At 40.5% G+C, this 24,368-nt stretch overlaps 1 protein-coding gene across 6 annotated transcripts in view; it reads right to left on the bottom strand.

The window, feature by feature from the left end:
- Nucleotides 1-12,505, bottom strand: part of CCDC81 (coiled-coil domain containing 81) — a 35,462-nt gene extending 22,957 nt beyond the window's left edge. For 5 of the 6 annotated variants that reach the window (XM_039225465.1, XM_039225462.1, XM_039225466.1 and 2 more), the window contains exons 1-4: nt 8,401-8,415; nt 8,182-8,315; nt 3,102-3,163; nt 1,581-1,737 (exon numbers count right to left, since the gene is read on the bottom strand). In XM_039225465.1, coding sequence (XP_039081396.1) covers nt 1,581-1,737; nt 3,102-3,163; nt 8,182-8,266 — 304 coding nt within the window. In that variant the 5' untranslated portion in view covers nt 8,267-8,315; nt 8,401-8,415. Of the gene's footprint in view, nt 1-1,580; nt 1,738-3,101; nt 3,164-8,181; nt 8,316-8,400; nt 8,416-12,489 lie in introns of those variants that run through there. The other variant, XM_039225463.1, reaches the window with a different exon arrangement.
- Between the last annotated feature and the right edge of the window lie 11,863 nt (nt 12,506-24,368).

Consider the following 24,368-nt stretch of genomic DNA (forward strand, 5'->3'; position numbering starts at 1 on the left):
ATTATTCTCACTGTTGTTGAAATATCTCCCACAGCTTCTCTGCCATCAAAGCCCAATCGTCCTTTAAGACCTCCTGGTATATGTCTTCTCCCTAAGCCTTCCGGAGCAACGTCAGGCAGGCTCTCCTCTGGGCCCCCCTACATTTCACGCAGTTCTCATCAATCCTGCTTTCATAGCATTTCATCAGGTTGCAATATTTGCTGATATATTTATCTCCCATGATAAATTCTGAGCCATTCAAAGCAAGAAGCACGTCTTGGTAATCAGTAAGAATCAGTGTGTAACGTTTAATTGATTATCTACCTAATGAATGACAAAGACTCGTAGCCCCAAAGATAAATGGTAGACAGTATTGTTCTTGTGATTTCAATGACTGAGATATATTTCATTTTGAAATTTCTTAAGTCTTGTAAAAAAACTGTATTATAAGTCTAAACTACTTTTTTGGACTCTACTGTGAGACCCAAGATGTTTTTGTAAAAAAAAAAAAAAAAAAAGTTGGCTTTCTTGTCACTTTATTTGGTAGGTTTTTGGTGAATTAGTAGAAGCCTTCTGTCATAAAACTCCAGGTCAAAGTAACTGAAAAGTCCATCAAATCTACCATACAGATCATATGCATAATGAATTCTAAGTATAATTTGTTGGTATTTGGTACCAACAAGTCTTTCATGTTGTGGTGGGAAGTTACTCAGAAAATTAACATCAGAGAAGTGAACATAAAGGGAAGTTTTAACGTTTCACCCGATGACATTGGGGGGTGGACTGTATCTCTTTATCCACACAGGAGTGCAATGCAAGAGGGGATGATAAGGAAGCTCAAAAGGAACACAGTCCAGAAATCGGGAAGGACATCTCCAAGGGTCTCTAAGTAACCAGGGAAGGGGTCACCAAGTCCACACACCAAAGCTGGAAGGTAAGTAAGCATCCTCTATCAGGCACCATGCCCCTTTTGCTTATCACTATATCTCAAGTGCTTGGAACAAGACCTAACACATAGTTGGCTCTCCATAAGTATTTGTAGAAGGAAGAAAGGAAGGGAGGCAGAAGGCAGGAAAGGGGAAGGAGGGAGGGAGAAAGCAAAGGAGGAAGATTTTAGGGTGTGAGAGGTGTATAGAAGGTATTCATTAAGTCTTTATGGAATTATTAACCTTCTCACTCCTAACTTTTAAGAATGTACATTATATATGATAGATCACACATTTGTGATCTTTTTTATAGTGACTATGGACCGTGATTCTGACCAGAGGCCCTAATTAACTTTTTCTTTCTAACCACTTTTAATTTCTGAGGGTCTAAAAAATGATTAAGCCTATATAGCTCTGTAACGTGGCACATAAGTTTGCCTTGACATCACATCAAGTCTTCCCATGACTGCCTCTTAAGCTACTGAGGTTTAAAATGTCCTGCAGGAAGACTATCACTTCCTACCTTGGCGCCTCCCTCATCCAAAGGTACCATGTGAAAAGTGAGCTTAAGTCAGAAACTGGTACAGCAGCAACTGAACAAACTTTGCCCTTTCATTGTCGTCCCCAGGCCAGTTACTTTCTGAGAATGTCTTATTAAATATTGAAGAGCTTTACCAGGCGTGTGTATTTTATTCTGCTTTAGTCCATGGAGCTGTACTAATTTCTCTGCCATGATAAACACAGGCCTCTGTATTAGAAGAAACTTGTTGTTTCCCATGTCCGTGTTTTGTCTCGTGAACGTGAACGTTCCAAAGCCTGGAATCTGAACCCCCTGAAAGAAAAAGGAAGAAAATAAAAGAGCAATAATCAGAATCCACTGAAGAGGTAAGGAAAAATAACCTTTAGTACTGGTATCCAAGAAAATACAAAAAGAATTAAACCTTAAGTATTGAATGATGTTTACAGTCTCTTAGAGCTCAGGTTACATTATGATGTCAGTTTTCATATAAGTATAAAATGTAAAATATTGATCCAGAACATCAGATCTGTACCTCCATTACCATTCAAAGGCTCTGAGGACTAAGAAAACTTATACGGGTGCCACTGGTACTTTTAGTCTATAGTTAAGATTCCTCTTGTCGTATACTGTGGGAAATTAGAAATTTTAATCATTTGCCTTCAGAAAGAGGGAATTTAAAATGCCATAAGTATCTCTCTTTTCTCATTCGTTTTTTAGGTTTTGTCTCTCGCTGAAAATCAGACAATGCAGCATCCAACGCATCTGCTGCAGTGTAGTGATCTTGGCTGATGGGTAGAAGCAAATGCTTTTGGCTCTCAAACGAGGCTTTGGGCTCCCCAAAAATATCACACCTCAAGGGTGACAAACTCAAATGTCTACCGGCACTATGAAAGAATGCAAGGGAGTGAAGGTAGCCAGCCAGAGAGTGCACTGGCTTGAAAGTACGAACCCCATCCAAAGGAAGAGACCCTTGTTGACTCAGCCACGCAGCATCACACAGCAACGGAAAACTGGTGGTGTTAAATCTGCTTGCTGATTTTTCAAGAAGAGAGAGAAACAACTGCAAAAGTTTATACAAACTCTCCAAATTTTAGTTGGGGATGACTACTTCAAATCATCAGACCAAACAACAGAAGTTCGAAGGATGCATTCAGCCCGTGGGTTGTCATAATGGGACCTGTGAGGAGGATATAAAAGTCCCACAAGTTCCCAGCTCCCTCCAAAGTCCCCAGATCTCTGTCCAGTTCCGTGGCGTCCAAACTCACGGCTGGGCAAAGTTTCTCATTTTTGGCAAGGGGAATTCAGTCCCAGATAATCTTGTATTGCAATTAAAACCCATTCCCTGCAAGGAAGCATGGCAGGAAGCATTACATCCTTCTATAGCTATGCCAGAAACTATCAGGTCACAGATCCACAGAATTCATCTAGTGCCTCTACAGGTTGGTCAGCGATCTGCTTGCTATCACTAGAGAAAACTTTTACAGACTCATTACCTAAGACTAAAATCCATGTTTGTAAAATCTGCTATCTGTAAGTCATAAGTGTGAGCATACAAAATCACAGGACAGAAATCGGATGGCTCTAAAGTCTGCTCTCTTGCTCCCAGCAAAATTATACAAGACTAAGGAAGAAAGATCCTTTGGCCTCTTGCGTTAAGCGTGAAGTATAAATCTTGCCTTGTGTAGGGATAGCTGTTGTAGCACATAGTCTGATATAGAGTCCCAGATAGATCCGACTTCTGAAATTCAAAGGAAAGAAAAAATAATTTACATAAGCACTCATGTGATAGTATCCAGCAGTAATAAATAAATAAGGAAATATGCACTGCAAACCAAAGGATAGTAATTCCTAATTAATGTTCAGTTAATAGAGAATAAGGTCATTCCCCAAAGTGAATTTTTCTACTAACTAAAGCTTAACCTTTTACATTCCAAAAATATGCTTAAAGATAATGATAACAATAAACTTTGAATAAAGTCTTTCTAGGATAAAGAGAACTCTGTCTCAAATTTCCTTTTATTCTTTATAGAAGTGTGAGGAGTTCCTTATATCCTATAAAGAGAGTTAGTGAAGTATAATCTAGCCTTTTTTTTTTAGTTCTTATTTAAATTCCAGTTAGTTAACATAAAGCATAATAGTACTTTCTGGTGTATACTTTAGTGAAACAACACTTCCATTCAACACCTGGGGCTCATCACAAGTGTGCTCCTTAATCTCCATCACTTTTTTAACCGTAGTCTTTTTTTCTTAATGATGGATTCAAAAAGTATTTATTGAGTGTCTACTCTGTGCCCTCTGATTAATATAAAACTTTATCTTTTCTACTTTAATTTTTTAATGTTTATATATGTGTCAGAGAGAGGATGCACAAGAGAGAGAGAGCATCGTAAGCAGGCTCTAGGTTCTGAGAGGTCAGCACAGGTGCTGAAACGGGGTTCAAACCCTGAAAGGGAACCGTGAGATCATGACCTGAGCCGAGGTCAGACACTCAACCGACTGAGCCACCCAGGCCACATATTTTACTTTAAATATTTATTTATTTATTTGGAGAGAGAGCACACATGTGAGTGGGGGAGGGGAGGGAGGGAAGAGAGAGAGAGAGAGAGAGAGAGAGAGAGAGAGAATCCCCAGCAGGCTCCACATTCAGCACAGAGCCTGACACAGGGCTTGATTCCACAACCAGTCACAGCCTGACCTGGAACCAAGAGTGGGTGGCCCAGTCGACTGAGACACAACCCAGGCGCCCCTAAACCTTCATTCGGATGCCATTCTATAACATAAAAACAAAGCTACATGCCATTAAGGCATAAAAGGCTACTCTCTGCTTTACATGTATCTATACTTCTGTCTTTGTTTAATTCTTTGTTGGGGACCGGGGTCAGGGGTGGGGGTCTTATAGAGATTGCGTGTGTGTATCGTCCTTCTCCACAGCCCTGCCCAGATGATAAAGTCCACAACAGCAGAGACCAACGTTGCTTTGCGCACTGAATCTTTGTGTACTATCCACAGAGAGTAGCATGTAGTAGTCGTAGTCTTTTTAAATGCCTTATGCTCATATATCATCATAACTTAACACATTGTACATTTTAAATTCACATTCAGTTTGGCACATACTATTAGTGTCAGGTATACAACAAAAACCGTTTGATAGTTAGTTGTATGTATTGCTAAATGATCACCATATTTTTGCTTGATTCTTGACTTGCTTTTCATTCTCATTTGTTACTGCTAGACTACCAGCTGTCACCTCTCTCTACTGCTAGTGCTATGCAGATGCCGTGCCTAATCCTAATTTACTGCTTCAGGTCTGCTTTGTTTCTGCTTTCCACAAATATACTAATATTATGTCTAAAATAATATTTTTAAAGTTTAATTATTTTGAGAGAGAGACAGGTAGAGAGAGAGGGTAGACACAATCCCAAGCAGGCTCCACACTGTCAGCGTAGAGCCCGACACAGGGCTCGGTCTCACAAACTGTGAGATCATAACCTGAGCTGAGATCAAGAGTTGATCACTGAACCAACTGAGCCACCCAGGAAGCCCCCAAATAATAATTGTTAACAGAGGACCTTTGGCTAGGGACCCAAGGGGCTTAATTTGAATAGTGCATAGACTTTTTACTATCTACTTTCAATGATCACAGAGAAGTCTTTCTGTTTTTCTTGTTCTGAGCTGTGTTCCAAAAAGAAACTGTGGTAGAAAAACAAGTAGATGCCAGTAACTAGGGTTAAATATGTGATATGAAGGGATGGTCTAGGTATAGCTAGTATTTAGTAATACCAAAAATTCTGTGTTGACATGTCCACTCCAAACCTCATCAGACATTATGCATTGAAAACCGTGGTTTCAAACACAGTGCAAGAATACTGCATTTTACATGTAATCATTATTAAAAAGAAGTGTCCACTATGCAAATTGTAGAATAATATATGCTTGAGATAGATATTAATACCAAATATAAAAGATAAGTTCCCTGACTTTGTAAGACATCTTTTAACACACACACACATACACACAATTTAAAAAATGTATACTTATTTTTGAGAGAGAGAGAGAGCATGAGTAGGGAGGGGTAGAGAGAGGGAGGCAGAGAGTAACGAGCAGCCTCTGCGCTGCCAGCACAGAGTCCATTGTGGGGCTCAAACTCATGATCCAGGCGATCATGACCTGAGACAAAATCAAGGGTCACACGCTTAGCCAACTCAGCAATCCAGGCGCCTCATAAGACATCCTCTAAAACCAAAACATTGATATACAAAACAAAATATTCAAGAGGGATTTGAACAGAGAAACCTATCCCCGGAGCATAGGAGCATAGTTCAGTGCAAAGATCAGGTTGTTGCACTGAAGACCTGCAGCCTTCTTGCCTCTGCAGATTGCCTAGCTATGTCGTCTTCAATACTTTTACCTGGATGACAGCCAAAAACAATGACGGGACCTTCGAAGGACTATAACTTCATAATATGAAGTTTGGAGAAACACATGAAAGCAACAGGACTTATGACATCTGATGATGAAAAGTTAATTTATGGGTTTTGCTGCAATTGGAAGTTTATCTTCATTCTCCTTAACAAGAGGTCATTTGTGAACATTAAGATGTAGTCACCTGTTAGTTAATGACGACTTTAATAATGACTTTAAGAAGAATAACATTAATAATGACTTCCATTTCTATCATTCAACCAATAAATCTCTTGCTGAGGTCACCAACAATCTCATCAATAAACTCAATAGATGTGTTTAGCGTTCAGCTTGCTGACTCCTCAGTCATATCTAACAGTGGTGACCACTCTCTCCCCCTTTAAGCACCTCTCCTGTTGGCTGGCTTTTGTGACACTATTCTCTCCTGGATTTTCTTCCTACCTCTCTAGCCATTTCTTCTCATCTTCCTCAACTCAACCATTAAACATTGGCATTTCCAACGGTAGAGCCCCAGGCCTTCAGTTTTCACTCCATGCTCTACTTAAGCACTTATGTCTGTGCCCGGGGCTTTGATGACCACCCATAGGCCGATGACTCCCACGTGTTTCTTTAGACTCCCAGAATTTCTCCCCATTGTAAGGTTCTGGACCTGTGTATCCAACTGCCTATTTGGATATCTCACAGAGACATTTCACTTGCTCAACATCAGGATCTTCCTTCCCTTAAACCTTGCCCTGTATCCAGGGATTCAATCTCAATGACTGTCTCCTTCATCTATTCAGTTATGCAATCCAGGAACTCATTTCTCATCCTAGAGACTTCCTTTCTCTCTCACCCTCCATGGCCAGTGCACCACCACAAGCTCTAAATAGCCTGTCAGGCTGTCTCCATCTCTCCATTTCTACCACTATAAACTTAGACCAAGCTCCCATTCAGTCTCACTTCAGTTACTGTTATAGGTGTTCTTGAGCCTCCAATTCATTCCCCACTTTACCACCAGAGCCATCTTTTCAAAACACAAAGGTGATCAAGTCATGAGGGCTCCTCCCTCATCTCCATGCTAAAACACTCAATGGCTTTCCATCAGGCTTAAAATGAAGGCCACAATCCTTGATAGGATTTACAAAGCTCTGACCACCCGACCCCCTTCCCTTTCTCTCCATCCTCCTTTAGAAGACTCTGTCTTCTGTGCTTACAGAGCAGCCATAGGGACTTTCTTTCAATTCCTCAGTCACACCATCCTCCCTCTCATCAATGTCCCCTTGTTATTCCCTCTGTCAAGAACCCTGTCACCTCCCCTCCCTTGCCAACTCCACTGATCCATTTCACCTATTCAAGTGCAACTCATTCTTCACCTCTCAGCTCAAGTCTTCTTGGCTTCAACACATCTTGACACACATTCCCATCCTCAACCACAGTGAAAGTTCCCAGTGTACCATGCACCTCCTCCTCGGTATCACTAACTGAAAATATTATGTATTTCTGTGATTACTTGGTTACTGTGTATCTCTTCCACACTAGACTATGGAAATGCCAAGGTTTTTGCTCACCACCACTTCTCTAGTGTCTAACACAGTAGGTTCTCAAAATCACGTGAATGTATAAATTACATAGAGGTTTGTCAATAAGGCACACATTTTCACTCCATAAAACTGTGATATTTAATGCTTATTTTATACTTATTTGAACAGGAAAAAATAGGAGTGATGCAGGATAAAGAGATGAGGCATCTACTCGTATTTATTTTGTCTCCTAAGTCATGTGGTTAAAGTATGGGCAATGTCCCTAAGTTACAATGACTTGATAGTAGCAAAGTTGCCATTTCTGGAGCACCTTTCTTCCCAAGGGCTCCCATTGCTTCCAGACAGATCTCAGTGTCACTCTAGGGTGGCTCTTCTAAGAAAACGTGCTTTTGATCGAGTCTGGTAAGTGTTCTAGGAAAAGCTGTCAGGTCTTCTTGCAAACACCCAGTTCCTGTTAGGATCATCTCACTTTCTTAACACAACCCCCCAAATATCAGGGGCAACAAAATATCCACGTCATTGCATGAAGTTTGAGAAGGACCCATTTGGGGTGGTTGTGTTTAGCTAACAGTTGACAAGCACTTCCTTTGTGCTAGTCCCCAAGCTCACACATCACCACCTTTAATCAGACCCTCAGCTGGTCCCTTTCCCTCATTAACACAATCAATAAAGAAATTCTATGGGCATGCAGTGGGAGTCTGCCGTGATAACTAGCTGTGGCCAAGATAACCTGGCCACTCCAGAGGATGGGCAAGGGGGTTTTCAGCCCCCCCCCCACAAGCAGGTGAAGCTTCAGCCCCACGTCGCTTACCCGCCGTGGTCAGCCCCTTCAATGCAGGCAGCACCTGCTTGATCATGTCCTGCACCGCAGGGATGAGGGTTTCAAACATGCTCATGTTCACTTGGCTGGGTGCTGAGTCCTCCACGGGTCTTTCGTCCTCCTTCCTATGGAATTTGCGCAAAAGTCACTTTCCCAACCTCCAAGAGCCTCTTCTCAGAGCTTAGGATAGATCTTAAAAATAAACATTACCAAATCTCGATTTGTGTTTTCCTCTCCTAAACCTCCTCCACTTCCTCACGCCGTCCCTTCCCTCCCTGTGCCGTCTGCGAGTGGCTCCCACCGCAGGAACACCAAGAGCTGCGCTGGACCAGTATGGAAAACTCCAAGCGCGCGGGTCCACTGAGTAAAAACATGCTAAAACAACAACAAGTAACCGGGACTGAGGGTGGGTAGGGCAGCCGCAGGGAGGGCGTGGTGCGTTGCTAGGACGTAACAAAGGCTTGCTGCGTCACTAAGGGGTCAACCAATGGCCTGGGCCCCGCCTCCTCTAATGGGTCGACCAAGTCACCAAGATGATTCTGAAGCTGCCAACAGAGAGGCTGGGCAGTGACTTACTGTTAGCTTAACGTTGTGTTCTCCTTCCCCTCTTACCTTGGGCAGGGAAGAGAATCGGTCGTTTTGGTAACCACCTGGGACCAACTTGAGAAAACCTTTTAAAAACACTAGAAATGGACATTTGAGTCTGTGGATCGGTGTGACATTGAGCTGGAATTTGTTTCCTATACACTGCACGAATGTCAGCCTGCAGAATTGTGCTAATACCCTCCCCTCTGCTGATAATTTTCCCAAAGTGAACACACATGTAAACCCCACCCAGGCCAAGAAATAGAATCTTGTATCCATCCCTTACTCCTCACTTAATATTAGGAAAGTTACCCTACCTCCCTGAGATTCTCTGTGGAAACTTGAGAGTTAGTAAGACCAAGTCACACTAAGAGTTTCGCCAAAGTGTGTTCTGCAGCATACTGACTTTCTATGGCATAAATAAGCAGCAGAAACAAGAATGGAGGGAGGGAGAAGAAAGGAAGAAAAAAAGAAAGGAAGGAAAAGAATGGAAAAGAGAGAAAGAAAGAGAGAGGCAGAAAAGAGAAAAAAGAAACAAAAAGAGGGAGAGGGAGGGATAAAGAGAAAGTGGAAGAGGTAGGAAGGAAGCAAGGAAGGAAGGAAGCAAGAGAGGAGAGGAGCATGGACGGGAGGAAGAATAGGAAGGAAAGCAGAAGAGAGGAAGGGAGAAAGAAGGTAGGAAGCAGAGCCTGCTTGGGATTCTCTCTCTCTCCCTCTTTCTCTGCCCCTCCCCTGATCAAGCGCGCGTGCTCTCTCTCTCCCTCTCTAAATGAATAAACTGAAAAAAAAAAAAGGATCTAAAACCAAGAAGCGTTGGAAAGTCAAAGTGTACTTTAAAAATTCACAATCAATGGGCAAATCTACTCTAGAAATACCTTCGTAGGAAGGCACCATGTTAGAGAGCCACAGAGCGTCTCTTGGTTTATAGACCTAAGAGAGACAGTCTTTCCTCCAGCATGGGATCAGATCACTTTCTTCTGATCATGTAATGAAGCAATTGGCTTATGATTAAAAAAGTACTCTTGTCTGAGAAATTCAACCAAATAATGAGACTGCACTCAACATTGAGAGGCTTACACTATGACAGGTACTTAGGAACTGAGACAGACTAAAAATACACCGGATACATATCTTCAATCCTTACTTCAGGGCTTCTGAAGAAGTGGACTTCCTTGGCTTTCTACCACATTAAGTTAGCTAAGATGGAACTGCATTTCCCAGGACACCCTTCCCTGTATGATCCTATGCTTCTATATTAGGGTTAGTAAAAGGAGAAATTTGTGTGAGGTTTGAAAGGCAGAAGTAAAGCAGAAAACATTTTTATGCTCTAAAAGTCATTGTAGAGCCAGGCGCTGATCTGCTGGCTCCCCGTGTAGACGAGGGCCAACAGCCTGGCTGCAGCTCTCTGGCTCCCACCAGATCTCCTCTGTTAGCTCTCCTGAACCCTACACTAAGTGCAATGTTCAACGGTGTGGCCATAGGCACCACCTTATTCTATAGATCACATACATCACTAAAGGTTCGATACAGTGACAGACAAATGCAAGTCCCAATCTGTCTTCCCAGGTTCTAGTTTGTCCTCATGGGTTCCAGCTTGTCCTTAACAATCCTAATCTGTGTTTACTCTCCCCATTTCATGACCATCTCTCCTCTCCGATTGGTGTCCCTGCTGACTTCAGGCCGAACACTAGACATAGACTGCTTCACTAGCCTCTGCGGTTCTGTAAGGGCTAATGACCATAACAATCCACATTCTTCATCATTCAGAGGGCTTCGACTTCTCTAACTAAATCCTAAGTGCTACAGGGCCAGTTGTTAAAACTGAAATGTTTCAATGTAGATTCCAGGAAAACCTTGGTTTGTGAGTATAATTCATTCTGGAAACATGCTTGTAATCCAGATTGCTTGTATATCAAAGTGAATTTCAAGAACCATTGACTCAGTAGTGATCATGGGACATCCCGTGTCATGTGCCACTTGTATGGCAAGACATTGCTTATCAAGTTACAATTTTTAATTTTTGATGTTTATTTATTTTTAGGGAGAGAAGCAGAGACACACAGTCCGAAGCAGGCTCCAGGTTCTGAGGTGTCAGCACAGAGCCCAACAGTGGGCTCGAACCCACGAACCACAAGATCAATGACCTGAGCCAAAGTCAGACGCTTCACTGAGACACCTAGGTGTCCCTATCAAGTTAAAATTTCTTAGAAATGTTTGCTCATCTTGAGGAACACGCGCAGAATGAGTTACCCACAATCCAAGGTTTTATTGTATTCTCCTTCAGCTTTACTTAGATTTGACATCGTATAAATTAAGGGCTTGAGTACTGCAACTCTATTATACAGAATGTTACCTATTATGTTAGAAGGATGAAGGCAATGTAATGGGAGTAAGAGAAGAGGAACATTACTTAAAACTATAGGATTTGTCTGAATGCAAGCAAAGAGATTTGGGGGTTATTTGGAAGATGCATGTGTTTCCTGAAGGCCTTGGAATCAGATGATGACCTAAACACTCACAGAGTATTCTATTCTCCCTATTTCATTACACGGCATAAAGGATCCATATGTCAGATGGCAACTGAAATCAGAACAATTTCTGAGGGAGATGAAGGAAATCTACCAAATTATTAAACAGATGAGCACTGCCCATGAGAAGGCTGGCCACAGGATGATTAACGTCACTGACAGCGACAGCTGTTTATCAACTGTGACAGGTGACATGGCAAAGAGCCAAGACAGTTGAAAGAAAGGTGAATTTGTGTGACAAATGGGAATATTTTGAGCCTAAGCTATGAAAGGACCAACCAAGAAAGAAGCACAGCAAACCCGTCAGACTATTTAAAAACAAGTCAAGTAATAGCACACGGTCACCATTCTGCCTGGACTATCAACAGGATAAAAGTCAGACAATAGGACTTTCTCATGCTTAATAGATGTGACTCAATAAATACTAAATATGGTAAGAATACTCACATATATAATAGTATCTGTTTGTGAACAGAAAGTTTATTTGCTCTAATCAGCTGACCTGCCCCTCTTATATAAACCTTTTTTAACTTTTTTCTATTTCACATGTGCTAAGATGACAGATTTGGCATTAAAACCTGAGTTAACAGCTAATGTTAGCATAATTTGTATGGCTGAAAAAAATTATACTTCTGAGCTTCATTGTTCATGGATAAAAATAGGAATAATGATAACAAATACTACAAAAAGAAATTCCCATATTTTATTTTATTTCTGAAGTTTATTTATTTTGAGAGAAAGTGCACGAGTAGGGGAAGGGCAGAGAGAGGAGGAGAGAAACCCAGCAGGCTCTGCACTGTCAGTGCAGAGCCCGATGTGGGACTCGAATCCATGAACCATGAGATCATGACTTGAGCAGAAATCAGGAGTCAGACGCGTAACTGACTGAGACACCCAGGTGCCCTAATTACATAGTTCTTTTTTAAAAAGAAGTATTGATTTATGTTGAGAGAGAGAGAGAGCAAGCAAGAGGGGGAGAGAGGCAGAGAGGGAGTGAGAGAATCCCATGCAGGCTCCATACTTTCAGTGCAGAGCCCCATGTGGGGCATGACATGAGCCAAAATCAAGAGTCAGACGCTTAAGCGACTGAGCCACCCAGGTGCCCCCAATTCCCATGTGTGAAAAGAAGCAATGGGAAAAATGAAAATGAGAAAGATGTTTTGGCTTCCAAAAATTCTAAACTTACAGTTACTTGTCCAATTTCACCGTTATATTATGCCATTCTCCATAGGCAAAACAAAACGTATATTCTGCAAAGGAATATTATTCTTTAAATGAAGAACACAGTTCAATAAACAAATCCTGGACAGAACTGAAATGTAGATGACTTTAAACAATGTGTGTTAAGTAGGTTAGCCAGCTCACCTCCCACAGCACACAAAGATTAATTTAAAATGGATTTCAGAACTAAATCTAGAAGGAAAAGGTATTAAGCTTCCAAAATAAAATACAAGAGAGAAATCGTGTGATCTTCAGGTTAAGTAAATATTTCTTAGGACATAAAAAAGCAACACTTATAGAAGCTCAATAGGTGATAAATGGGACTTCATATAATTTGAGAGTTTTTCTTCAAAAAAAAAAAAACCATTAGGAAATGAAAAAGAAAGACACAGGACAGGAAAAATATTCACATTACAAACATCTGGCAACTGACATACAGAATATACTTTTTCCCCTTCAGTTTCTATTTAAACCCCAGTTAGTTAGCATACAGTGTAATATGAGTTTCAGATATAGAATTTAGTGATTCAACACTTCCATAGAACCCCTGGTGCTCATCACGGCAAGTACCCTCTTGAATCCCCATTACCTACTTAACATATCCCCCAGCCACCTCCCCTCTAGTAACCATCGGTTTGTTCCCTATCCTTGAAACTCTGTTTATTCATTTTTGTTTCTTTTCCCCCCATGTTTGTTCGTTCTGTTTCTTAAATTCCACATATGAATGAATGCATATGACATTTGTCTTTCTCTGACTTATTTCACTTAGCATAATATCCTTTAGCTCCATCTATGTCACTGCAAATGGCAAAGAGTTTTCTTTTTTACGGCTGAGCAATATTCCATTGTGTGCAGTGTGTGTATCTGACATCTTCTTTATCCATTCTCATTTGATGCTCATTTGGGCTCTTTCCATAATGTGGCTATTGTTAATCATGCTACTATAAACATCAAGGATGCATGTATCCCTTAGAATTAGGAGTTTTGTATTCTTTGGGGAAATACCTAGTGGGACACTTACTGGATCATAGGGTGATTCTATTTGTAACTTTTTGAGGAAACACCATACTGTTTTCCAGAGTGGCTGCACCAGTTTGCATTCCTACCAACAATGTAAGAGGGTTCCCCTTTCTTCACATCCTCACCAACACCGATCAGAATATACATATGCTAAGTCTTCCTAAACTCAATAAGACAGCTCAAATTTTAAAGTGGACAGAATATTTGAATATACGTTTACAAAAGCAGATATGCGGATAGCCAGTAAGCAGATAAAAAGAGTCTTATCATCTCTGGTTACTAGGGAAACACGCATTAAAACCACAGTGAGGTAACCCTACAACATCAGAAGGACTAGAATTTTAAAAAGACTATGCACACCAAGTGTTAGCAAAGATGTGGAGCAACTGGAACTGACATCTTGCAGAAGAGAATGTAAAGTGATTCAATGAACTCTGAAACACTGGCAGTTTCTTACAACTTCTGCTAAGAAAAATAAAAACACATGTTCACACACAGTGTTATACATAAATATTCATTGCAGATGTATTCACAGCAGAAAAAGTGTGACATGACCACGTGCCCATCAAATGGTAAAGGGATAAACAATAGGTAGCCTATCCATACACTGTAACACTATTCAGTCATAGACAGAATGAACTACAGATACAGGCAACAACATGGGTGAACCTCCAAATCATTCTATTAACTGACAGAAATCAGACACAAAGAGTACATACTATGGGAACCCATGTATATAAAATTTTAGAAAAAGTAAACTAGTTTAGAGTTACTCAAACAAATCAGTGACTGGCTGGGGCTAGGATAAGACAGAGAGATAAAATGCAAAGGGGCATGAGAAAGAAATCATTCGGGAGTGATAGGGATATTCTGTATCTTGAGTATGGTGGCAGTTTCACAGGAGGATACAACTCTGTCCAAACTCATCAAAATCTACACTTTAATGGGTTTAGTCGGTTGAACATAAAATATATCTCAATGGGAAGTTTTTAAGGAACAACCCCAGAGTTCTGAGGAAGCAAGCTTCAATAAATAATTCCCAAGTATACTAAAACATAAAGAAGTCACCAGAGAATTTTACAGGAGTCTGGAAACAACTGCCACAATTCATGAACTTAACATTACCCAAATTGAAACGCAGATAGAAAAATGGATAAAAAGACCCTAAGAAATGTGTTCCTGTGGAGCTCACTTGGTTAAGCTTCTGACTTCAGCTCAGGTCCTGATCTCATGACTCATGAGTTCAAGCCCAGCATTAGGCTCTCTGTACTCAGTGCAAGCACACTTCAGATGCTCTGTCTCCCTCTCTCTGCCCCTCGCTTGCTCATACTCTCTCTCTCTCTGTCTCTCTCTCCCCTTCTGTCTTTCAAAAATAAATAAACATTAAAAACAAAGAACCTAAGAGAGTAAGAGAAATGTGAGACAAATGAAGTTCTATGAATAGAGAGCAGAAAAAATAAGAAAGGTAGAGTCATTTGAGAAATGATGGCTGAGAAGTTACCAAGCTGATGAACAATATTAATCATAGATTCAAGATTAGTGATCCCAAACGGAAACTTTACCTAAAGGAAACTACTTCTATGTTCATCGTAGTCAAAAAAGTGAAACTAAAGATGAAAGGATAATCTTAAAAACATCCACAGAAAAAGACAATGACAAGAAATACCACTGACTTCACAACAAAAACATGAAAGCACAAGACAATGAAGTGATAGCTTTAAAGATATGAAATAAAAAACGACAAAGCTAGAATATGATAGTCAGGAAATATCATTTAACAATAAAGACAAAGTTTTAAAAATTACTCAGACATATAAAGTCAGGAGAAAAGTTGAGAATGCACTTCAGATGAAAGAAAAATGATCCTAAATGTAACAGGAAAGTACAGGAAAGAATGAGCAGCTCTACGGATGGTATATTAAAGAATAAAAATAAAAGTTTATTAACTAGAATGAGCAGCAAGAACATCATATGAAGCTTACAGCGTGTAGAAATAAAATATGTGACAAGAAAGTCAAAATAAGGCATCATATAACGAACGAATCACTGAGAAATGGGAGAAAAATGAGGTAAGCCCAACTATTACCCCAGCCGAATGCCTGAACGACATTTTCAGGACACAGTGCTGAGAGAGGGGACACACACACACACACATAGAGAGAGCTGCTGAGAGATCCTCAGAGGGTCCCCTGAAAGACAGCAGAATTAGTAGCGAAAGACATTAAAGCAGTTATTACTTTAGTATTTCATATGTTCAACATGATTGAGCATGTTAAGTAGTGACAATGAAGATATTTCTTTAAAGATCCCAAGTAACTTCTAGAAATGACAACTCTAATACCTGAGATGAAAAATATATTAGAGGGGAGTAGTGGCAGAGGAAAGATCAGTGAACTTGAAGACATAGCCATCAAAGATAATCCATAATGAAATACAGAAAGAAAATGTCTGAAACAAAATGGACAGAGTATCAGCAAACTGTGGGACAACTTCAAGAAGACAAATATGCTTAAGCGATTTAGCAACCCTGGCGCCCCACCCAAGACAATCTTGAAGACGAAACACTTGGAAGACTTTTACTATCAGAATTCAGGACGTGCACAATTCAGACAGTGGTGTTTTGGTGCAAGGATAGGCAAATCGTGTCTATAAATGCAACAAACAGAGTCTATAAATGCACATCTACAGACAGACTCGTTTGGTTTATAACAAAAGCATCGCTGCGATTCGTCAGGGAAACAATAGTCTTTTTCATTAGATGATGCTTCAAAAGTTACAGATTCATACAGAAAAAAACAATAAATCTCGACCTCACACCAAACCCAAAAATCAATTCAAGTGGATCATGGAACTTAATGTAAAAGCTAAACACTAAGTCTCTAGAAGAAAACAAAGGAGAGTAGCTTTACAAATTTGGGGGTAGCTAAAGATTCCTTAAACATGACAGAAAAAGTGCTCACTTTAAAAAACAAAGTTGATAACTTTGACTTCATTTAAGTGAGAACTTCTCTTATCAAAACACATCAGGAAAATGAATAGGCAAATTACAAACTGGAAGAATATGTTTGTAGTATATATGTATGATATATCTGATAAAGGATTATTTCCATGATATACAAGAGGAAAAAAGGAAAAGAAGCTAAACAAACATGTACCTTATAGTGCAGTCATTCCACTTCTAAATATATCCTCCCAGTGTGCATAGAGAGTGTGCAACTCTATATAAATTTGTCCAAGAATGTTTATAGCAGCTTTATTCCTAATAGCTAAGAATTGGCAATACTCTAAACATCATCCATCAAAAGGTATTGGAGGTTGGGGGCACCTGGGTGGCTCAATTGGTTAAGCATCTGACTCTTGATTTTGGCTCAGGTCATGATTTCACACTTTGTGAGCCCCATGTTGAGCTCTGTGCTGACAGCAAGGAATCTGCCTGGGATCCTCTCTCTCTCTCTCTCCCTCTCTTTCTGCTCCTTCCCATCTTGTACTTGCTCTCTCTGGCTCTCTCTCTCTCTCTCTCTCTGGCTGTCTCAAAAACAAAGAAAAGATAAATGGATAAATAAATTGTGGTGTATTCACACAATGCAATGTGACACAATTACAAAAAAAAATAAACTACTGAAATACACAACATAGAGAAAAGATGATAAATGCAAAAGTACAAACTACAGATTACATTTATATAAAACTCAAGAACAAGCAAACTAATGTATGTGACAGGAGTCAGAAAACTTACCTCTAGGAGATGGGATATCAACTGGGAGATAATACAAGAGGCCCCTCGGGGGCTAAAGATGTTCTGTATCTTGAGCTGCTTAGTGGTTACACAAGCATAGAATATCTGTAAAAATACAGACACACTTAAGGCTGACCTTACCATTTGCAAATTAAATCTAAGTTTAAAGAAGTATGGACCAGCCGTTCACTTATTTGGCACATTGCATTCACAACCTCTGTGTACCACACTCTTTGGTATCAGGGCATTTACAAATGCAATCTTCTTAACCTATTCGAAACACTACACAGAACAGTGGGTAAGAGTTTGGTTTTGAGAGTCAACCTTTCAGCAAAAATTTGTAGAGCTCCTTATTATGTGCCAGGCTATATATGAATAGTGTTATCATAAACAGTAAGTAGGATAGCCAAGAGCTCACACTCACAAGAATCATAGTCTAGTGGGAGATACAAATGACAGAATATAAATAATATAATCCTAAGTACTACCAAGAAATATAGGCACAATTGGACACAGACTGAGGAGGCTCCTTGAAACAACTTCTCTGAGATTACATTTGAAGAGAGACCTGCATGATACAAAGAAGTGAGACAAGGTAATATTTGATGGAAAATAGGTCCGAGGCCTTTAATTTTTGGTCTGAAAACCTTGGGCAAGAGACTTCATTACTCTGATTCTTAGTTTCATCATCAGTAAACTGGGAATCATGCAACTCCATGTTATATTAGGGATTAAATGAGATAAGATATGGAAAATGCTAACACAACATTTGACATATCGTATGGACACAATAATAATTGCTACAATCAATGAATAACATATAAGCAGAATGAATACATCGGCACTATCGGGTATAGATTATTTTCATATTCTTCTATATCTACAGTGTAGGTGTCCCTATAAGCATCTGAGGTTCTGTGTATTGGAATACAACACTTGTTTTGCAATAAGTCTCTACTAACACAGCTCTAGCACAGAAAAAGAAAGGAAGGAAAAATGAGGAAGTTGGAAAACAAGAATTGGCTAAGGAAAGCCATGGAAACTCCAGGGCACAGATTCAGAGCAATTATTCCAAACAGATAGCTCACTTGTTCGAGTTCAGGCCATGGGATGCAAAATTGAGATGAGCGAGATAACAAGCTAAACAATTAAATAGCCATAGTTGAATCTAAACTTATGCACACATTTTGGACACCTTTGTTTATCTTGTTTCCTCGACCTATAATATTCTCCCTCGCTCCATTCCCATTGCACCATTTGTGATTCCTAGAAGGCACTGTGCTTTCTTAAGCCTCTCTACCTCTTTGGTAGTTCTATCGAAAGTTGAATTCTCCTTTTAACTTCTGTCAGGTCCTAGTGCCCAAGCTTGAGCTGGTATTAGGAAACCTTGGCCTCCCTACCGGTACAGGTTGGTTAGGTGTCTCTCTCACGTGAGCTCACATTTCTCATCTACTACAGCAACTCAATATTTCCGGAATGACTGTTACATAAAAGCACTTTGTAAACAGTGGACGATTGGGAATATCCCCAGAATCCACAGCATACTATTCAGACAGAAAGCATCCTCCAGTGGCGAAAGAGAGTGACTATCCTACATCACCGAGATGTGCTTTCCATACTCTAAGCTTTCAGAGAGCTTTCAAGGTCATGTTACACACACACACAGAGCCACGATGACTTGTATGTTGACGTACCTATTACCAAAACATAATTTTCTTGCGTGAATGTTTCCTGCTCTTCATTCTTTTTACCCTCCTCCCTATTTCCTCACAGTCTCACGTCTCAATCCCTTTCTCCTACATTTCAACTGGTCCAGGTGAAAACACAGTTCTACTTGGTATTTGCTTTGGTTTGACAGCCCTGGGAGCATCCAAGTTTCCTTCTGAAATGCATACATCCAGACTGTGTGTAATCTTGGGAAGTAATTCCTAGCGACCACATTCCATTCCTGAAGCTGAAAGAAACAGATCCTTGCCCTCCTTAAGTCACAGAGCCAGAGACCAGGTATGTGACCCAAGCTTCGTTATCAGATGCTCTTTCTTGGGCTCAGACTGTTAGGCGGTGTCAGAAACAACAGAAACCCGTGGAAGATGTGCACTGCGGGGATGGCAGGCCCTCCTCACTATCCTACGTTAGGATAAGTGCCAGGGTTCCAAACGCCCCCCACAGCCCCTTGATTCTTGCCCGTTTCCAAGTCTGAGCCTCCCAGCTCCCATTACTCTATAAGCTTCCTAACAGGCTTCCAATAACTTCCTTCTCCTTAAGTCATCTCAAGCCAATACCTGTGGTCTTGTTTGCTTACAAGTTTGTAAAACAACCAAAAGTCAGACGAGTGTGGTGGCATAAAATTAGGCTATACATTCTCCCATTCCATCATCAGAGAATCAACTTGAGCATTAAGGAGAAACACTAAAATCCTAGCTTCAATTAGTCAGGTAGCTTAAGCAGAGCAATGTCCAGTTAAGGTGAGGGACTTTTTAATATTTTTAATGTTTTCTTAAGTTTATTTTTGAGATAGAGAGAGAGAGAGCGAGCGAGCAGGGGATTGTCACACAGAGAGGGAGATACAGAATCCAAAGTCGGGCTCCAGACTCTGAGCTAGCTGTCAGCACAGAGCCTGACAGAGGGCAGGAACCCAGCAACTGTGAGATCAAGGCCAGAGCTGAAGTCTGAGGCTTGACAGCTTAACCAACAGAGCCACCCAGGCGCCCACGTGAGGGACCTTTTAAATGCAAACCAGAAAAAGAAAGGGGCAAATGCCAGCAGGATGATTAGACACTTCTAATGTAGATTAGAGTGAGTAGTCCCAGAAGAGAAATTAATCCTCATAATATAGCTTACTATTTGAGGTAAATAAAATTCCTAACAAGAAATACATTTTGGGGCACCTGGGTGGCTCGGTTGGTTAAGTATCCAACTTCGGCTCAGGCTTTGATCTTGTGGTTCAAGAGTTTGAGCCCCACATCAGGCTCTCTGCTGTTCAAGCAGATCCTGCTTCGGAACCTCTTTCCCCCTCTCTCTGCCCTTTCACTGCTTGTGCGCAACACTCTCTCTGTCTCTGTCTCTGTCAAATAAATAAACATTAAGAAAAAGAAACACTTTGGAGGAGAGGGCAGACGGCGGAGAAGTAGGGAACTCCGTACATTGCACTCGCCCCCATATCTTGCACAGAGAAGGCCTGAAGCCATAGGAACCCTAAACAATCCAGGAGTTTGGGACGAAAAGGAAACAGTGTCCACTGAGAAAACCTTATAGCAGCTACCTTAAGAAACAAGCCAAAGTACACATGGTGGAGAGTCCCAAATAGCACTACGAGTAGGAAAATAAAATAACCAAGGTCTCAAGAAGAGAGACCAAGAGATCCCATTCAAAGAACACCTTCCTCACGGATAGGCCCTGGACAGTCAAAGAGCCTTCTTTGGTGCAGCAGCGCTCACAGGTGCAGAGGGCATAAAAAGCTTTTAAAACTAACTAGAGATAGAAAGCTAATCAAAATGACAAAACGAAAGAGCTCTCCTCCAAAGAAATTCCAGGAAGAATTGACAGCTAAAGCACTGCTCAGAACAGAAATAAGCAACATAACTGAACAAGAATTTAGAACAATAATCATAAAATTAATCGCTGGGCTTGAAAAAAGCATGGAGGACATCAGACAAACTATGGCTACAAACACCATGGAGCTTAAAAATAGTTTTGATGAATTTAAAAATGCGATAAAGGAGATACATAATAAACTGGAGGCGTCCAATGCACGGACTGAAGAGGCAGAAAGGAGAATAAGTGACTTAGAAGACACCATTATAGAAAAGGAAGAAACTGAGAAAAAAAAGGTTAAACTTATCCAGGAACACGAAAGAAGAGTTCGAGAGCGCAGCGATACAATCAAACGGAACAATATCCGTATCCTAGGAATCCCAGAAGAGGAAGAGAGAGGGAAAGGTGCTGAAGGAGTCCTGGAACAAATTATAGCAGAGAACTTCCCCAACCTGGGGAGGGAAGTTAACGTTGAACCTCAAGAGGCACAGAGAACTCCCCTCAGGTGGAATTTGAATCGATCTTCTGCACAACATATCATACTGAAAATGGCAAAATATAAGGACAAAGAGAGAATTTTGAAAGCAGCTAGGGAGAAAAGGGCCCTAACATACAAAGGGAAACCTATCAGAGTGGTGACAGATCTATCTACTGAAACTTGGCAGGTCAGAGAGGAATGGCAGGAGATCTTCCATGTGATGAACAGAAAAAAATATGCAGCCAAGAATCCTCTATCCAGCAAGCCTGACATTCAGAATAGATGGAGAGATAAAAGTCTTTCCAAAGAAACAAAAATGGAAAGAATCTGTCACCACTAAACCAGCTCTATAAGAAATCCTGAGCGGGACTCTCTGAGGGAAATGTTGCAAGGAGAGACACACCACAAGCATGAATCCCACAAAGGACACAATGACTCTAAACCCATATATTTCAATAATAACACTGAATGTAAATGGACTAAATGCCCCAATCAAAAGATATAGGTAGCAGAATGGATAAAAAAAAAAAAACAAAATCCATCTATTTGCTGTCTACATGAAACGCATTTTAGACAGGAGGACGCCCTCAGATTGAACCTAAGGGGATGGAGAAATATCTATCAGGCTACAGGAAGTCAAAAAAAAAGCTGGAGTAGCTATACTTATATCAGACAAACTGGACTTTAAAGTAAAGACAAGAACAAGGGATGAAGAAGGGCATGAGATAATAATTACAAGGTGTATCCATCAGGAAGAGGTAACAATTATAAATGTCTATACACCAAATATAGTGGATGGGGCAAAGGAACTCTCTGGGGGCTCTCTTGTAAGGGCACTAATCTCATGACCTAATCCCTTCCCAAAGGCCCTAATGCCATCCCACGGGGCATTAGGATCTCAACATGCACATTTCCTGAGAACACACACACTCACACCAAAGTAAATGACTGTATGCAATGCAGATAGAAAGAAACATACTCACGGTTCTGTAAGACTGGTAATAATAACCTTTGTATCATAGGTTTTTGTCTCAAAAACGGATATACTTTGTGAGATAAATTAGAGGCCTAGAAAACTGTCGTCATCCGTAATACCTATGCTGTCTGGTAGTAACAGTTTATAATCGTCCTATATTGTGCTGTACCTCAATAGTGAACTCAACTCTCCATTCTACAAAAACATCACTGTCCGTAACATCCTCAATCTTCAGCTAATTTGGTCTTCTGGAAGAGACATCAAAGAAAAACTGCCTTCAATGAAAAAGAAGCCGATCAGATATTAGAAGTAGCATGGCAGCTGAAGTCCACGACAATGATTCCTGGATTCATGTTTCCCAACTAAATAACATGTCTTCTCCCGACAGCTGGACAACCACTCCATCAGGAGACTTTTAGCCACTGCTTCTCAGGGATTCTCTGGATGCATGATCTTTAAAGGAAGACTACCTCACCATAAACCCTCAGGTCAGGCAGATGACAACTGCTTCTGCCCAGGGGAAAACAACACGACTAATTTTCTGATATCTTGCTCTTTTTCCCTCTCTGCTTATTGCTTGGAATCTCCTAGAGAAGAATCCTAAAGTTTCCCCAAATGCTCTTAGATATCTATATCATTTATTCTCAATCCTTATAGTCTTTTGGGGCCACCTGAAGAAATGCAAAACTTGTTTCCCATTCCATGGTATAGTTTTCTCAGACCACAGCTACTCTTTGCACTTGTAAAATTCCACCGTAAAAGATGGAAGAGCTGTTCCTTTAAACTCCTGAGATCAATTACTTCCCAAAGGTCTCTTTTGATACTTGAATTTTCCTCTCATTAGTAGCCCTGGCCTTCATTTTGTAAAAACTGAAAAGAGGACTCCAAGGCAACAAAATGCTTCTGTTATCATTACATAAGAGCAATGTCAGCAGAACCAGACATACCAGGGAAGGGAACGAATGCTGCAGCTCTTCTCATGGCACTAATCATTTCTCCAAAGATTTTCCAGACTTCTAAGCAGGAACTAAACTCCAGTGACATGTGCCCCCTTCAAGGAAACAATGAATGGCTCATTTCTGTTGTGATAAAATATTATTTATATCCCTAATCTTCTCTGTACGTCACCAGGGATTACTTCGGTCTACACCAGGCTTTTGCCAGGTGATATTGAAGCTTTCAGTTATATAAAGCCCTTTCATATCCAGAGTAGCATGTTTACTTGGGAAAGATAACCAGAGACTTCCAAAATGAAGCAGGAATTGGCTACTCAGGAGAGCGCTCAAAAAACGCAAACTCTCTTGAATATGACTAGGAAAAGTGGTTCGAGTTTTAACCCAGGCTGTGGAAGCCCAACAAACCAGTTTCAATTCATTACCCAGGAGTGTCAGGGAAATCGCATGGTTTATTTCCTCTTGGCAAGCCAAGGGGCAATTTGCATTTATTATAGTATATATAAAGATCTATAAAGATGACTTGACAGGTTCAAAGGTCTTTGACTAAGCTAAAGAAAGAAGCTCCCTACCTGACTCTATAGAATAGACCCAGCTGGACTTAGAGATATGTTTCTGTAGCTTGCATTTTGCAACCTAGGCTCCTGGCTTTGCATTCTAGGAGAAGAATAATCACGTTGCTGTTGGTAATTTTGTTACAACTGGTAGATGCTTTCTGCTCTGAGTCTTAAACGCTGTTGTGCAGCCAATGTCAAGTTGCAGGATTTAACAACAAAAACCGTTATTAGCATGAAGACCTGAGACTGAAGACTACCATTAGATTCTTGATACGCAATGATAACCCAGTAAAGAGCAATGCTAATCTGGCTTGATCACAACTTCAGAAGATAATGGTGTATCATTCAACACAGACCAAATAAAGGCCAGAAGAGAATTACAAACTGAAAGAGAAACTGCAAGGGCCATTAAGGAAGACACTTGTTGGTGGGATCACAGGGGATGAGTCACCGGAATCTACTCCTGAAATCATTATTGCTACCTAGGATATAAATTTAAAAATAAATAACAAATAGAAAGTACAATTTGCACATATGAACAACGTGCATAACGTGAAAGTCTACCAGACTTTGACAACACAAGAAGTTGC

The sequence above is a fragment of the Hyaena hyaena genome, unplaced genomic scaffold, assembly GCF_003009895.1.
Source record: "Hyaena hyaena isolate Hyena2069 unplaced genomic scaffold, ASM300989v1 scaffold_2196, whole genome shotgun sequence".
NCBI lineage: Eukaryota > Metazoa > Chordata > Mammalia > Carnivora > Hyaenidae > Hyaena > Hyaena hyaena.